The following is a 17,159-nucleotide window of genomic DNA, read 5'->3' on the forward strand; positions in this document are numbered from 1 at the left end:
CAGAAATAATTAATAATTATTTATTTAGTTATTAATTAATAAATTAATTAATTGAATCTAACTCATTAAAACCTCATATGGGGCTCCAGTAAATGTAGTGTGCTACGTTTAGGAGCAAGTTTGGTTATTAGCAATAATTAATAATTATCAAAGATAATTATTAATTATTAAAATCAATAGAACATTGATGAGAATCAATGTTAGCTTTTTTAATCCTTTAAATCAACAATTATCAAAGATAATCGTTAATTGTTAACATCTATGAAACATTAACTAAAATTAACACTAGCTTATTGATCATTCAAATTCAGTAATCATCAAAGATAATTATCAATTATCAAAAATCAACAGAATATTAATAAGGATTAACATTGACGGGGCACCACCCTGGAATCAGGGACTAATAACCAGATAGTAAAACAGTCTCAATATTAGATTGTTTTCTTAGGAAAATCGACATCTGAAGAATATCGATTTTCGGGAAAAAAAAACAATGAATGAAGACTTGAATCCGAGCACTGACATCCCGTCAGCATGACACAGGCGTATGCAAAACAAACCAAAATGCTTCTCTTTGTAATATAAACAAAGTTTATTTATGCAGTAATATCAATTAATAATTAATACAATGCATTCACTAAACTTCCGATTTACAAACTACAAACTAAACAGTGATATGATTAGATATGGAAACTAAAATAATCCTATAACACATAAGGTGTGTGTGTGACCGTGTGTGTGTGTGTGTGTAAGGAGGGACACGCACAAAATGGCGGACGTGACTCTAGTGGAGAGTATGTCACGCGAGACTTCCGGCCAGGGAATATGACCGCGAATGGGGGTGGAGAGAAACCAGTCAATGGCGTCTACCAGGTACCGCGTGTATCCGCTTGTACGATAGCTTAGGGACAAAGCTGGGCTTTAGCATTAAGCTATCTACGAGCCAAAAATGTGTGCCAGAATGTTTGTGAGGGGTCGCGTGCGTGTGTGTGTGTGTGGTTAGTACGAGAGAGAGAGAGAGAAGGGACAGCCCTAAAGCCGATTTCGCGATCATGGGAGAGAAAGCAGCTGTTAGTTTATCGCTCAGAGACGCGGTGGACAGCTCGTAAACAGTCCCGCGTTTTTTGACTCTTTAATGGATGAACTCAGTTTACCTGTCTCACCCGCGATGGCGAAATTGCACAACAGTCCAATTTGGTTGGACCACAATACAGCAAAACAAATTCGTGATAATTAATACCTTGAGTATTAATAATTAGTGGACATGGCGGTCCGTAAACTGTACAAACAAAAACCTTGAAACACAAGAATAACACACTATAATATTCTATCTCTGCCCAGATGTAAACCTCTTACTTGAGGACACAGGTAGAATGTGTTTTCCTCCGTCCTTTAACTCCGACCCGGTTCCTTGAGGCTCAGGTGATGACGGGAGGCCGTTTCCTCGCTCTGTCGGCGGGCAGTACGGCTGTTGATTCTCAGCGGGCTGGCGGAGAACTCAGAAATGTCAACTTGATTGAAGATGGAAGAGAAATCTTTAATCTCTTCACTTCTGCAGGCAAACGGATGAAAATGCGGATTGCTCAGCGGTCTCCTTCGGATCCGTTAGAGTGTTCGATTGAACACAGAGTAATCTCAACTCGTCCAGCGAGATGGAGATTGTATGGCCACAGTTTCAAGTCGGATGTTACTTTCTTGTGCCACGAGGTTGCACATGAGAGCAGCGATGAGCTGCGTCTACACACTGCAAACAAAGTTGCTGGAAGCAAATCCCGGAAGCATTTCAGAGGTATTTCAACTCCTGATGATGTCATGTTTGAGGGACGTTCTGTTGTGTGCCTCATCTAATAGGAGTTGAGAGTTCGATCCTTTAGTGAGCCAGGCTTCATGGGATTTGTAGTCTATTTTGGACTCCCTTTGTTTGATTTTGGCACGATTTTTATCAGTAAGATTTACGACTTGGCGTGTGGGGGCTGAGTTAGGTTTTACAACTGTGTAAGGCCTGCCTTTGTCTTCTATCTGAATACATGAGGCCCAACAGCCCATTTTAAGCTTTCTGGCAGAGACAGTCAGATTTAGATTTTTTTATCTGTCAGTACTTGATAGAGTCCATGGTGTCATGTATCTGAACAAGATGTCCAGAACCTCTGGCATAAAAACAGCCCACAACTTTAAAAATCTACCACCATATTTAACCGTGGGCATGGGGTACTTTTCTACATGGCTACCCCTCTGAATGCGCCAAACCCATCTCTATTTTTGTTTTATCTGACCATAGAACCCGGTCCCATTTGAAGTTCCTGTAGTGTCTGGCAAACTGAAGATGCTTGAATTTTTTGTTGGATGAGAGCAGAGGCTTTTTTCTTGAAACCCTCCCTAACAACTTGTGGTGATTTAGGGGATGTCTTATTGTAGTTTTTGAGACTTTCTGGCCCCAAGACCCAACAAATTTCTGCAATTCTCTAGCTGTGATCCTTGGCCACTTGAACCATCCTCCCCAGTGTGCATGGAGACAATATAGACACATGTCCTCTTCTAGGCCAATTCGTAACATCTCCAGTTGATTGACACTTCTTAATTATTGCCATGATGGTGGAAATGGGCATTTTCAATGCTTCCCATTTTGTGAAGCTCAACATCATTTTGCTGCACATCATAACTATATTCTTTGGTCCTACCCATTGTGGTGGATGACTATGGGAATTTGGCCTATGTGTTACCTCATATTAATACCCATGAGAAAAAGTCATGGCTGAACAATTTCATGTTCCTGAATATACTTCAGATATATTTTACTCATAAGAATTTCTAGGGGTGCCAATAATTGTGGCAAGCGTGTTTTGGAGAAAAATATTTATTTAATTGAGATTTTTACCCCCTTTCAATTATTTTTGTGAATATTTTGAATGAAAAATCAAAAGGATAAACAATAAAGACATATTTTTCACAGCCTTCTGTGCTCATATTTACCAAGGATGCCAATATTTTTGGCCACAACTGTATAACAGCTTTTCTTACTTGAATTACAACTTGTTGACGGTTTTGCCACATCCCTTGTTGAAACTTGTGCTCCACTGATAGCTGCATACTGGGGCAAGTGGATTTTCTGACTTAAGGTCCACATATATCTCTCCCTTGCAGCAAATATTATCCATAACAAACAATAAAAAGTCAAGCACGATTGTCATGGGGGCGAATATGACTGTTGTTATGTAGATTGAAGACGGTAAAATGGTGGCGGTATCAGCTATCGGTCATGAGGGTTTATGGCAGTTGGGGAATACCAATATGGCCGTTCATACACTTCGGTGGCTTCATCTCCTCCTAGCAGTTTACCCTCGTGTCAGCAATCCAGTTCTTTATATATATATATACACTACCGGTCAAACATTTTGAAACACTCATTCTTTATTAGAATTATTATTCTTTTTTTTAATTTTTTTTCACATTTTAGAATAATAGTAAAGTCATCAAAACTATGGAATAACAAATGGAACTATGCTGTGACTAAACAAAATCCAAAATAAATCAAAACTGTGTTATATTTTAGCATCTTCAAAGTAGTCACCCTTTGCCTAGAATTTGCAGACATGCACTCTTGACATTTTCTCAACCAACTTCTTGAGGTATCACCCTGGGATGCTTTTTAAACAGTATTGAAGGAGTTCCCATCTATGTTGGGCACTTATTGGCTGCTTTTCTTTATTATTTGGTCCAAGTCTTCAATTTAAAAAAAAACAATTTTGGGATTAAATGTTAGTTTTGTAATGAAATAAATTAATGTGGTGGCACAATTATATTTTTGTCTACAAAACTAATTTCAAACATTTAACATTTCAGTCTTGTTTCAAAAGTTTTGACCAGTAGTGTATATATCGGTGCCAGTGACCCAAACATTATATTGGCCAACTCTGAAGTGCTTTGAGGAATCAATATTCTTTTGATAATTTTTTGTCAGGAGGGTCTTTAGATGATGTATACCAAATTTTGTGTAAATTGCAACAACGGCCTATGAGGATTCTGAAAAAGTAGGTTTTTCTGAAAATTCAAAATGGTGGAAAAAGTTTATAGATGAAAAAGAAACTGGAGATACACATTTAGTTTGGCTTGAAAATAATTAGAGGAAATAATGTTGATATTAGCCCATACTGTTTTAGAATTAATAGGTTTGGTTATACCCAATACAACAATTATATTGGTTAATATCTGCTGAATGATTAAATTAGTTAGACAAAGTAGAACTGACAGAAGTGGAAATCCATAAATAATTTTTATTTAACCCCTTACGTTGCTATAGTTTTATGCAAAAATTTTAATTAGCTTTTTGTAGCGCCACCTTCGGCCGATTCTCAAAATATTTCTCACTGCGAACTGTAGCATGATGACGCTATGTAGTCAATTTCCGTAATGAACTAGCTGTTTTTTTGTATCATCATTTTGTTGTTTTGGCCCAGAATGCCGTCTGGACCTGCGGCTTTACGGATATCCACCCGTCAGAAGGATCAGTTTACATACGGCTGCGAGAGCTCTCTCCACGAGGGCGGTGTTATTTCCCTCGAAACGAGCATAAAAAATATTTAGCTCATCCGGGAGAGAGGCAGCGGTGTTCACTGTGGAGTTTTTATTCCCTTTGAAGTCCGTGATGATATTAATTCCCTGCCACGTGCTTCTAGAGTCGGTGGTGTTGAACTGTCCTTCAATCTTGTCCCTGTACTGGCGTTTGGCTGCTCTGATAGTTTTGCGGAGGGCATAACTGGCTTGTTTATGCTCCTCTGTGTTCCTGGAATTAAAAGCGGAGTTCAGCGCATTAAGTGCCGAACGAACATCGCTATTAATCCGTGTTTTCTGGTAAGGGGAGATCCGTATGGTTTTGGTCGGTACAATATCATCTGTGCACTTCCTGATGAAACACATTACGCTATCAGCGTAAACCTCGATGTCGTCATCAGAGGCGGACCGGAACATCTCCCAGTCCACGTGATCAAAACAGTCTTGTAGCATAGAATCTGATTGGTCCGACCAGCACTGGATCATTCTGAGGGCAGGTGCTTCCTGTTTCAGTTTCTGCCTGTAAGCGGGCAGAAGCAGAAAGGAAGAGTGGTCCCATTTGCCAAATGGTGGGCGGGGGAGGGATTTGTAGCCATCCCGGAAGGGAGAGTAGCAATGGTCCAAAACCCGGTCCCCTCGTGTGTTGAAACTGATGTGGTGGTAGTATTTCTGTGCTATTGACTTGAAGTTGGCTTTGTTAAAGTCCCCGGTCACAATGAACGCGGCCTCAGGGTGCGCGATTTCCTGCTTGCTTATATTCCCATACAGTTCCTTGAGTGCCCGGGCTGTGTTGGCTTGTGGTGGGATGTACACAGCTGTGATAATGACCGCTGTGAATTCCCTCGGTAGCCAGAATGGTTGACACAGAAGCATGAGAAATTCCAGATCAGGAGAGCAGAAATTATAGATGATGATTTAAAATAATATACCATATATGCAGTAGAAAATGTTTCTATTTGTCTGGTTTAGATTCTGAATTCATGACGCTAATGTGTTAACACGCTATATGCGGCCATAGTATGCGGCGATTGGCCGCACTATGGCCGCATATAGCACGTTAATGCATTAGCGTCATGAATTCAAACCAGACAAATTAAACATTTTCTACTGCATATATGGTATATTAATTTAAATCATCATCAAGTGGTTAAAGCTAATTTTTTTCTGACCTCATGTGAATTCTACTCTAGGCATAAAGACATTGATTTTAATGTCACATTAGTTTAGGTTTTACATGTAGCGTCCTCATATTTAAATACTCTTCTTAACGCCTCCCACAGTGGTGTGACGGGTGTCTGTATGTTCGCAAACAGTATACTGTTGCTCGGCTGTTTAGAATTTTTTTTTACCCCTGAACGAAGAACGCAGAAGAACTTCTCCAGAAGTATATAGGGGCCTTTAGATGTGATCTTAGGAGCTTTAGACAGCTTTATATAGTACAACCCATTGAAAACACCTTAAGTCTATCCCTCAAAGCCTCGTTTTCATTCACATCAAAATTTTAAAAAGGCACTACTGTGAATAAGGACTGTCTAGCACTTGCACCAAAGAAGATGCGTGCCATATTTCAACTTTGATTTAGCGATTGCAGAATTATAAAAATGTTAGTGGTAGTGCCCCCTATTTGTAGAATTGGATGAAATTTGGCGTCCATCCTCAATGATTTTGTGCCGAAGTTTAACAAGTTTCATTAAGTTTGGACTTTGTATTTAGAAGAAATGGGTCACGCCCAAAAATAATATTGGCTTCTAGCTCTGAAGTGCTTTGAGGAATCCAAATTATTTTGATAAAGTTTGAGTGAGTCAGACAAACAGCTTAGGAGGAGTTTAAGAAAAATTCAAAATGGCGAAAAATTTAATAAATAGAAATGATATTGGAGATTCACATTTTGTTTGGCTTGATTCAAGGAATCAGAGGAAACCCATACAGTTTGAGTTATTAGTGAAAACATACATGCATTTATTATAGTGCCACCTATATTCGCAAGACATTTCTCTTGAAACACTTTTCAAAAACATAGTGAGCTATCTTGAGAGATTTGATTTGCAATTGATTGCAAAACCAGTGACGTGAGAAGAATGTCACAATACTCCAAGTAGCCTCAATATATATAGCACACACACATGTCTGGTAAAATAGGCCGTTTTTCTTATAATTTAAACAATTTTTAATGGTATTTGCACTGTTGAATTGATTACAACAAACAAAAAAACACCACTTCATCCGCCATCTTGGATTTTTTTCCCCACCAAACTCATCAGGGTACATTCTAGAAATACCTTCTCTGTAAAGGATGCATAAGATGATCTTATGAGGCAGCATAGTTATTTTCGATTATGAAGTCTCGCCGCAGAGTCGACTCGCCCGGAACATTCATGATAAACATTCACAGTTTTTCACTCTCAGAACACTATTAGCAAATAAATTTCATATAGATGCATCACTATTAATTAGAGCCTGACCGATATGGGATGTTTGAGACCGATACTGATTTTAGAGGGGGAAATTCACAGATTACTGATATGGTGGCCGATATAGCTAATTTTTCTATGTGAATTGTGCACCGATTTTGCACCGATATGACTATGCAAAGGTACTCAGAAGGCTGCGTTCTTAAATATTTTTATCAAAGAATATTTGACATTATTATTATACATTGTCAACAAATTCTAGAAATGAACACGGAAAATAAAGAATAAATAAAAATACAATAAATAGCATAATAAACATCAGTACTGTATGTTTAGTATCAGTCAATTGCTGTCCATTTAAATAAAGAATAAAAAATACAATATATAGCTAAATAAAATTCCGTACTGTATGTTTAGTATCAGTAAAATGCTGACCATTTAAATAAAGAATAAATAAAAATAAAATAAATAGCTAAATAAACATCAGGGGCCGGTTGCACCAGCTATACATATGTTACAACTTAGCCTAGTTGTGGCGTAAATGAGCACCAAGTCAAAATTTATGCACTACTAAATATTTGAGCGTTGCACCATTACATTTATGTAGGACGTAACCCTACGTATAAACTAAATATTTACGGAAGCCTATGACCAGGAGCAACAGATGGAATAAAAAAGCAGACTCACTTAATGACATCAATTTGCTCATGTTTTGGTTGACAGGCTTCAGTCCTTTCGACATATATGATGTTGGCATTTACACTCGTTTACATTTATGAGAGAGAGAAAAAAACGTACTTTTAAGCGGCTCTTCAGTATGAAACCGATCTAACGGTGCAGTTTTTAGGGTGTGTCACGTTTTAACACATTCAAAATATATATAGGATATTAAAATGAATAAATGTCTAATTTTCCAGCCTGTTGTATTAGTATTTATTTATCACCCCTTATTTATTTTAGATACAGTTCCTATATATTATTATTTACACAGGGCAAATATACTATTTATTAAATCTACTTTTATTATGTATCCTATTTTAATGTCTGGAAAACCAGACTTTTAAATATTACATTTTATAAATGCAATGACTGGAATTGTTCGGTTGAAGGGGGTACCAAACTGTGAATCCTGAACAAAACAGTTTGGTTAGTACATGTTTACAAGCTGATAAGGTATGAAAGTAGCTACATGATTAGGCAGTTAGCTATAAGCTCGTTTCCACGGAGAGCAAAAGATGGACTTCATTTACTTTCCAGCATTGTGTCTCACCAACTAGGTAACAACACAACGTGAAATCAACACTTAACAGACACAGTCCACCGCCGCACTGTTGTCTGCTGAGCTGCAAAAAGATGCTCTGATGTTTACCTTTCAATCTGCTACATTGCTGACTGCAGTGACAAGTTATAGCTGGCTAACATAAACAGATGTGATCAACATGAGTGACATGGTTGTCAGGGACAGGGTTAACATTTTATTAGTTATATAAAATGATGGGGTCATTGTTTATTAACTATCCAGAATGTATTTCACAAACTATTTAGCAATTTACAGAGAAGACACCGCTGAACTCCGCCCTGTCTGCAGAGCCACCTTCAGTTCAGCTCTGTAAACAATGGAGTCAGAGCACACTCTGCAGGACAAACTACGTTATGACACCAATTCTAAAGCATTGTTTTCTGCATTATATATTCTGAAAAAAAAATTAATATCTGTGCATATCGGTAAACATATACACAGATACCGATATATCGGTCGGGCACTACTATTAATGCACCTGTGATGCCCTTAAATGCTACCTACAGAGGCAGCTCCCTAGGTTTTGGAACAGAGTTAAAGACACAATGTAGACGAGGATATGCAGTTCTTATGGTATTGTTTGTGTGTTTGTTGTGCAGAGTGATTTGTGGTCATGTGGAATCACAGCAATAGAGATGGCAGAGGGAGCTCCTCGTGAGTACATCACATTGCACTTACATCACCTAATGTTTCTTGTACTTTCTGTCCTATTATATTAGCTAGCTTTTATTCTACCATAAGCTCGTAATTAATGAGCTGTTTGTGTGTTGGTAATTTGCAGCATTGTGTGACATGCATCCGATGCGAGCGCTCTTCCTCATACCCAGAAACCCTCCACCCAGACTCAAGTCCAAGAAATGGTCAGTACTTTCATCTTGTTTAGTTATTGTGTTTTGCTAAAGCAAGCATCACTATAACTATAGTTTGTGATTTAAACAAATCCCTTCAGCATGTAGCTTGTCCCACACAGTGTTTATTTTCAGTTTTTTTATTTGTCATATTTTTTTGTCTTTTGATGAAAAAGTCCATTAAATTTAGTCAATATATCATATTCATTCATTTTAGTCAATTTTACTCTGACTTTTACTTTTAATGCCATATAGTTTTAGTTTGACAAAAATAACATATTTTAGTTGATGATAATGTGCAAAATGAAAAAAACTTGTTACGTATCAAACTGTAACAGACCAAACTTTAACCAAATATTCAAACATTGAAAAAAAAAGTTAACTACTTAAAATATTTGAACATGTATCAACAAGGTAAAACTGTCCTGAAAACCAGAGCTCCTAAAATAATAGCATATAATGAATGTACAGTTACTTTTTAGAAGTTACCATACTCTGTTGTTAATTCCTTGTCATTTTTTGTCAGTATGTTAAACAGAATGTTTTAATTGAAACAATTTGATTATCGTTTATTACATAATTGCAATTAATACATATTTTACGTAATTATGTAGTTGCACATCATGTTTACATTGGATGTAGAATCTGTTTTTGACCATCTATGGGGAAATCAAACTATTGACACCTTATTTCTATATGGCTAGTTATACTATTCTGATTGTTTATGATATGAATATAGCATCTTACTGAGGTGAGACTGCTTTAAGTGGAAAATGTTCATTCCTACTCCTTAACAGAAACTAATTATTTTCATCAGGCTCTTAATGATTTGAATATCTTAAGGCAAACATGTCACAGAAGAAGAACTATGGTAAACATGAGGACAAGTAGAATTACAATAATTATGGACAATGTTGACCTCCTATGTTTTATTTCTGTTCTAATGGGTTTTGATTAGGAAACAAACTGGCCATGTTTGCCTTAAGATATTCATAAAGATGACTTAAATCATTAAGAGCCTGATGAAAATAATTTGTTTTTGTTATGGAGTAGGAACAAACATTTTCCAATTCAGTCTCGGGTGGTTTGAAGCTATTCCTCCACCGATGCACATAAATACAGGTCCAGTGTTGCGGGTTTACGGATGCACGCACAGCAGCACCACTGCTGAAAAAATCCTAGAAGAAAACGCTGTATATACTGTATATTTAGGCATATACAGTATATACAGCATTTCCTCTCGGATTTTTTCTGCAGCGGTGCTGTTGTGCACGCGTCCGTGAGCCCGCAATGCTGGACCCGTATTTATGTGCGTCGGTGGAGGAATAGCTTCAAACTATCTTAGAATCGTTATAGGGTTATTCATGTTTGCTTTGTCATGTGTGTGTTACTGGGAACTTTGGACACTTGAAGGGATCTGGAAGCCCATATAGATGTAGGAATAACAGTCAAATAATAAAATGCCTCAACACAGAAAAATATATATTTTTAATTTTTATTAAACATAAACACATATAGATAATGTAAACCTTTTTAACAGAACATACACATAACAAATATCAACTGTACTGAATCACTACACTATACTACTGACTCCCATCTCATACAGTAACTGCCAAGCATTTATTTTAATTTTTTAATTTTAGTTTTTTTTATCCACTTTTCTCCCAATTTGGAATGCCCAATTCCCACTAGTTAGGTCCTTGTGGTGGCGTGGTTACTCAACTCAGTCCAGGTGGCGGAGGACAAGTCTCAGTTGCCTCTGCTTCTGAGACCGTCAGTCCGCCCATCTTATCACGTCTCATTGTGCATAACACTGCGGAGACTCGCAACACATGGAGGCTCGTGCTACTCTCCGCGATCCACGCACAACTTACCACACGCCCCACTGAGAGCGAGAACCACTAATCGTGACCAAGAGGAGGTTACCCCATGTGACACTACCCTCCCTAGCAACCGGGCCAATTTGGTTGCTTAGGAGACATTAGCTGAAGTCACACAGCACGCCCTGGATTCGAACTCGTGACTCCAGGGGTGATAGTCAGTGTCAATACTCGCTGAGCTACCCAGGCTCCCTCTGCCAAGCATTAACACCCAAAAGAAGCATCCCCTCATTAACTTAAAAGGTGACTAGTTTGCATCCCTGCTTAGCTTTACAGACATCAGCTTCTCCATGGTCACTATAATCATATATTATACTGTCACATAACAGTAACATAACAAGGAACCAATGAGAACAAAACACATGAAAACATGGCAAGAACAGGGAACTTGGTTTTCAAAATAAAAGACATGAACAAAAACACATGAAAACGTGACAATCTTAAAGTTAGGATAACCTCACAGTTGTCTTAAATTCTAAAAGGTAAGATTTACTGGGTTTTTTCATGTTGATTCTGAAGTCGCAATGGGCTGTTTACGTAGAAATGTGATTTTAGACCAAAACATTTTGTGTTTTATGATATTTTTATTTTCAGCTTTCAAACCATATAAATGTTATCACCAAATTCAAACAATAAATGTTGTTTTGAAGCTTCTTAATGTGGTGACCAATCATGCTTATTCAAATGGATGCGCTGCATATAGTGCTCTCTCTCTCTGCGATCTTTAGAGTTCATAGAAACATAATAATTATAACATTAGAAAGCTGAGACTTTCTTTTTCACTTTGTTGTGGTGCACCGATCAGGAAATTTGAGGCCAATACAGTTCTCCGATTATTTATTTAACACTAAGATCGCCTGATAAAGTTTTTTTTTTTTTAAAGTGCCTTTTGCCACACTTTTCCATGTTATATGCTGCAGTTATATGTTTGTACCCCACACAGTAAAATTAAAAAAACACTTTAAGGTTTCATTTGTTAACATTATTTAACAACAATAGTTAACATGAACTAATGAACTTAATGTTAGTTACAGCATATACATTTTTAAATCAAAAGTTGTATTAGTTAACATTAACATCAGTTAATGCACTATAAACTAACATGAACTAACAATAAACAATTGTATTTTTATTAACTAACAGTAACTACCAATTTTAAATGCTGTAAAAATATATTGTTCGTTCATAATACCAAATACATTAACTAATGTTAACGAATGGAATTTTATTATAAAATGTTACCAAAATTACATAAAAATTACATTAATTTTGAATTGCTAACATTTATTTGTATTGAAAACAGTTATGAACAGTTCAGTTGTCACTTTCAAAGGTTATTGTGACATACTGGGAAACAGAAAAAAAAAAATATGAGAGCATCACACACACCAGAGATGCATTCAAAAATAAGAAATATATATCTATTACAAGCTCCAAAATTGCTTCAGTAAGAAATCAGTAGTATCTATGATTTGTTTACTGTCTGTGTATGTTAACACAATGTTTGCATATGTTGTAACACAAATCACTAAATATTTAGCAAATGTTTGACAACATGGTACTGTTATTGATGGTTAAACTGTTATATCTGTTAGTAGTGGTATTGCATGGTAATTAGTGATAACCAGCACTAATCTGATTTAAATTGGGATCCTCACAGAATAGTGCTGGGATAAGTGACTGAGATATTGATATAGATCATTGTTATTATCAGGACCTGATAGTGGGTATTGCGCACAAATTTAATCTGTCATGTTCCATAATGAAACATCATAATGCTGGGAATTTCCACACTAATTTTATTCATTTTAACATGTAGCTGAGAACTCTTAAACCAATCCATACAGATGAACAAATCAAATCAATAGTCTTGTCATTGTATCAAACTGTAATTCCACAATCTGAGCAAATAATTCAGCTCTTCCACTTCTCTCTCTCTCTCTCATGTGTAGCTTTCAGCAGCTCATTAGATGCATGTTTGAGTTAGTGTGAGCTTGCGAAGTGATTTTGTACATGTTTACTGAACTTAAAGATGTTACAAATCTATAAACCTCTTAATAGGACATATGAATGTCGTTGTACCGCCTCACTGCGAGCGATGCAGTAGAACTATCGCTCCTGTTTATAATCAGCAAACAACTTTGAAGCGATGTAGTTTTGCTGCCTTTCATATCGTGGTGCTCAATCATAAAAATACAGCATAAAGAAAGGCAGAAATAGCACACAAATAAATGCTTTGTGTGCAACCAGAACTGTTCAGCTGCAGGGTAAAGGAAACACTTAAATAGATATTAAGCTACATCTCCCATTTCTCTAGAGCAGTTTTAATAAAAATGTAATATAATAATAATAATATACTTATATTAATACTATAATAATAATACTATACATAACAAGAAAATATTATCAATCTATCTTTAATTATACATATTATATAAGCAAGATTCTCTCAGGATTTCATTTGTTAAAATTTTTTGCATTTTGTCAACATTAAACGGACATTTTTTTATGTAACTGTTAAGTATTGACTTTTTATTGTACTCTTTAAAGTGATAGTTATCTCAAAAATACAAATTCTGTCATCACTTACTCACCTTTGTGTTGTTGCCAACCTGTATGACTGTCTTCCGTGGAACTTAAAAGATGTTTGGGAGAAAGTTAGTTTCAGTCACCGGTGACTGTGACATACTGAATAACATCTCCTTTGGTGTTCTTTGGAAGAGGCAAATTCATACAGACTTGGGGGTGAATAATAACAGAAATTTTATTTTTGGTTGAACTGCCCTTTAACTACCTGTTAAAGTATTCGTTAAAGGTATCTGCCAAGAACAACAACATAATTGTAAGTCAGCACATGATTGCATCACGTCTTGTTGGGAAACAAGTGACTGAAGAGAAGGGCCATAATGTAGACTGTATACTTTATACTATTTCTTTTTTTTATCTGAATAAAACAAGAGTTAAGCACTGAGAAAAGTAGCCCCCTGTGATATTTAGGTTAGACTGTTGTAAAATTTCAGATGTATTAGTATTACAATTTTTATTCCCCCCAAAGTGCATAAAAAGCATTTCTTCTGCTGCAAGAGCTGAATTCTGCCAGACACACTGATGATATACTGTATATAACCAAATTAAAATAAAGTTTCATGGATTCTCCCTGAGAGATCATTTCATATAAAAATTTCTGTTACAGTTTACTGTGATAAATGTTAGTAAGGGTGATGATGTGAAGTTTGTCATTTCCTTGTAAAAGCCTTGCAATTGATGCAGATGCATGGCAAAGTGTTGAAGCTATTTTCCTCATCAATGGTGTATAGAATGCCAAGGCTGTCTAGCCGTATGAGATGTTTGACTTCCTCTACAGCACTTTAAAGTTAAAAGAAAACTTCTCAGTAGAATTCAAATTGGTCATGCAAGTTTTGTGGTATGCACCGTGATATTGAGAGAAGCCTGACTGAGCTGTGCGTGTGATGTGCTCTGCGCTATCCTGTGTCTGGAGCGCGCATATCGAGGGAAGGCTGGTAGATGCTATACTCTTATTGAACCTGGCTTCAGTCACTCAGCGCAAATGCACGTTTCAGGTGAGAAGCATATTTAGCACTTATAAAGCACAGAACGCGAAATTAATGGATTGAAATTGCTTTTCCCTGGCCAACATTTTGCTGAAACCTTTTCAATGCAGGAAAATCTTGTGGCTTGTTGAAGAGAAGTGTGCTGTTACTTTTCTAAGTGATCAGACTTCAGGTTTTTACTAGCAAAACACTAGAAACTGCATAGCCTCATAAAAGCCACCCAGAATAGCTTAGCAGTTGCAAAGCAATGTCCTGGCAAACACAAGCAAGCACCACTCATATTTTCTTCAAAAGCTGATTACATCCTGTATTATTATGGGGCTTTTCCACTGCACGGTACGACTCGACTCGGCTCGCTTTTGGGGAGTTTTCCACTGTGGATAGTACCTGGTACTTTTTTTTAAGAACACCTCGGTCGAGGTTCCAAGTGAGCCGAGCCGATACTAAATGTGACGTCAAAACCCTGCAGATCACTGATTGGTCAGAGAGAATCTATAAGCTAGATGGTTACCCTCATGCGTTGTCTTTGAACTAACACAGTGATGTCCTCGTCTGCGCTTTGGTGTAAGATTTCCCAAACTCTCCTGGTTTTTTTAGCGGTATTTTGTCTTGCTCCCGTCAGTCTCTTTTGAAACTAAGTTTGTCGTCTTGCTGTGAAAAACAGCCACATGCCGAGAATCAAGAACACCATTTCTTCGATATCCTCCATTGCTCCTTTGTTGTGTGTTTGTGTCAGGTTTAAGATGATGTCACGGCAGTAGAGGCGACGCAACTATGATGATCAGCCTATAATCCCACCCACGTTGAGGCTGTACTAAACTGCAGTGGAAAAGCAAGCTCAGAAAAGCGAGCAGAGTCGAGTCGAACCGTAAAAGTGCCATTACTGTCCTGCTGATGACAGCAGGGAAACTTCACTTTATCCTAAAATGTTGGATTAGATGAAAGTGAAGAATGTGCTCTCTTTAAAATTACTTACCCACACCCATGATGCTTTTCTCTTTGATGTCACAGGTCTAAGAAGTTCTTCAGCTTTATCGAGGGCTGTCTGGTGAAGAACTACACACAGAGACCCCCGACAGACCAGCTGCTCAAACACCCCTTCATCCGAGACCAGCCCAATGAGAGACAAGTGCGCATACAGCTGAAAGATCACCTCGACCGCTGCCGCAAAAAGAGAGGAGAGAAAGGTACAGCCACATCATGACACAGAAGCTGTAGTGTTACAGGTGTGTTAATGTGTGAATAATGTGTTTGTGTGTTACACTGAAGATGAGACTGAGTATGAATACAGTGGCAGTGAGGAAGAGGAGGAGGAAGCTCAAGAGCAGGAGGGAGAGCCCAGGTACACCACACACAGACACAATGCACACCCTTATAGCAATAGTCTATTGCTCTAATATAATATACAGTGTTTGTTGTATCTTTTTTAGGATACTGTATTTTAAATATAATTTTGTATAATCCAAATAAACGCTACAGATCTTTATTGGAAAGGGTTAAACAATGTTTTCTATGCTTGTTCAATGAACCATAAACAATTAATTCACATGCACCTGTGGAATGGTCATTAAGACTAACAGTTTACAGATGGTAGGCAGTTTACTATAAGGTTACAGTTAAAATAACTTAGGACACTATAGAGACCTTTCTACTGACTGGAAAAACACCAGAAGAAAGATTCCTAGGTTGCCTGCTCACCTGCGTGAACGTGCCACGTGCCATAGAGGACTGCAGATCTGGCCAGGGCAATAAACTGCAATGTCCATAATGTGAGATGCCTAAGACAGTGCTACAGGGAGACAGGATAGACAGCTGATCGTCCTCGCAGTGGCAGACCACGTGTAACAACACCTGCTCAGGATCGGTACATCCGAACATCACACCTGTGGGACAGGTACAGGATGGCCACAACAACTGCCCGAGTTACACCAGGAACGCACAATCCCTCCATCAGTGCTCTGACTGTCCGCAATATGCTCATAGAGGCTGGACTGAGGGCTCATAGGCCTGTTGTAAGGCAGGTCCTTACCAGACATCACCGGCAATAACGTCACCTATGGGCTCAAACCCACCTTCGCTGGACCAGACAGGACTGGTGAAAAGTCCTCTTCACTGACGAGTCGCGGTTTTGTCTCACCAGGGGTGATGGTCAGACTCACGTTTATCGTTGAAGGAATGAATGTTATACCGAGGCCTGTACTCTGGAGCAGGATCGATTCTGAGGTGGAGGGTCCGTTATGGTCTGGGGCGGTGTGTCACAGCATCATCAGACTGAGCTTTTTGTCATTGCAGGCAATCTCCACGCTGTGCGATACAGGGAAGACATCCTCCTCCCTCATGTGGTACCCTTCCTGCAGGCACATCCTGACATGACCCTCCAGCATGACAATGCCACCAGCCATACTTCTCCTTCTGTGCATGATTTCCTGCAAGACAGGAAAGTCAGAGTTCTGCCATGGCCAGTGTTGAGCCTGGATCTCAATCTCATTTAGCACGTCTGGGACCTGTTGGATTGGAGGGTGAGGGCTAGGGCCATTCCCCCCAAAAATGTCCGGGAACTTGGAAATAACTTGGTGGAAGATTGGGGTAACATCTCA

At 38.0% G+C, this 17,159-nt stretch overlaps 1 protein-coding gene across 2 annotated transcripts in view; it reads left to right on the forward strand.

Annotated features, from left to right (window-relative positions):
• Positions 1-17,159, forward strand: part of LOC127446828 (TRAF2 and NCK-interacting protein kinase-like) — a 172,211-nt gene that overhangs the window by 81,052 nt on the left and 74,000 nt on the right. For both annotated transcript variants that reach the window (XM_051708094.1, XM_051708095.1), the window contains exons 8-11: positions 8,859-8,913; positions 9,041-9,119; positions 15,574-15,749; positions 15,832-15,904. In XM_051708094.1, coding sequence (XP_051564054.1) covers positions 8,859-8,913; positions 9,041-9,119; positions 15,574-15,749; positions 15,832-15,904 — 383 coding nt within the window. The remainder of the gene's footprint in view (positions 1-8,858; positions 8,914-9,040; positions 9,120-15,573; positions 15,750-15,831; positions 15,905-17,159) is intronic.

Source organism: Myxocyprinus asiaticus, chromosome 10 (assembly GCF_019703515.2).
Source record: "Myxocyprinus asiaticus isolate MX2 ecotype Aquarium Trade chromosome 10, UBuf_Myxa_2, whole genome shotgun sequence".
NCBI classification, from domain to species: Eukaryota; Metazoa; Chordata; class Actinopteri; order Cypriniformes; family Catostomidae; genus Myxocyprinus; species Myxocyprinus asiaticus.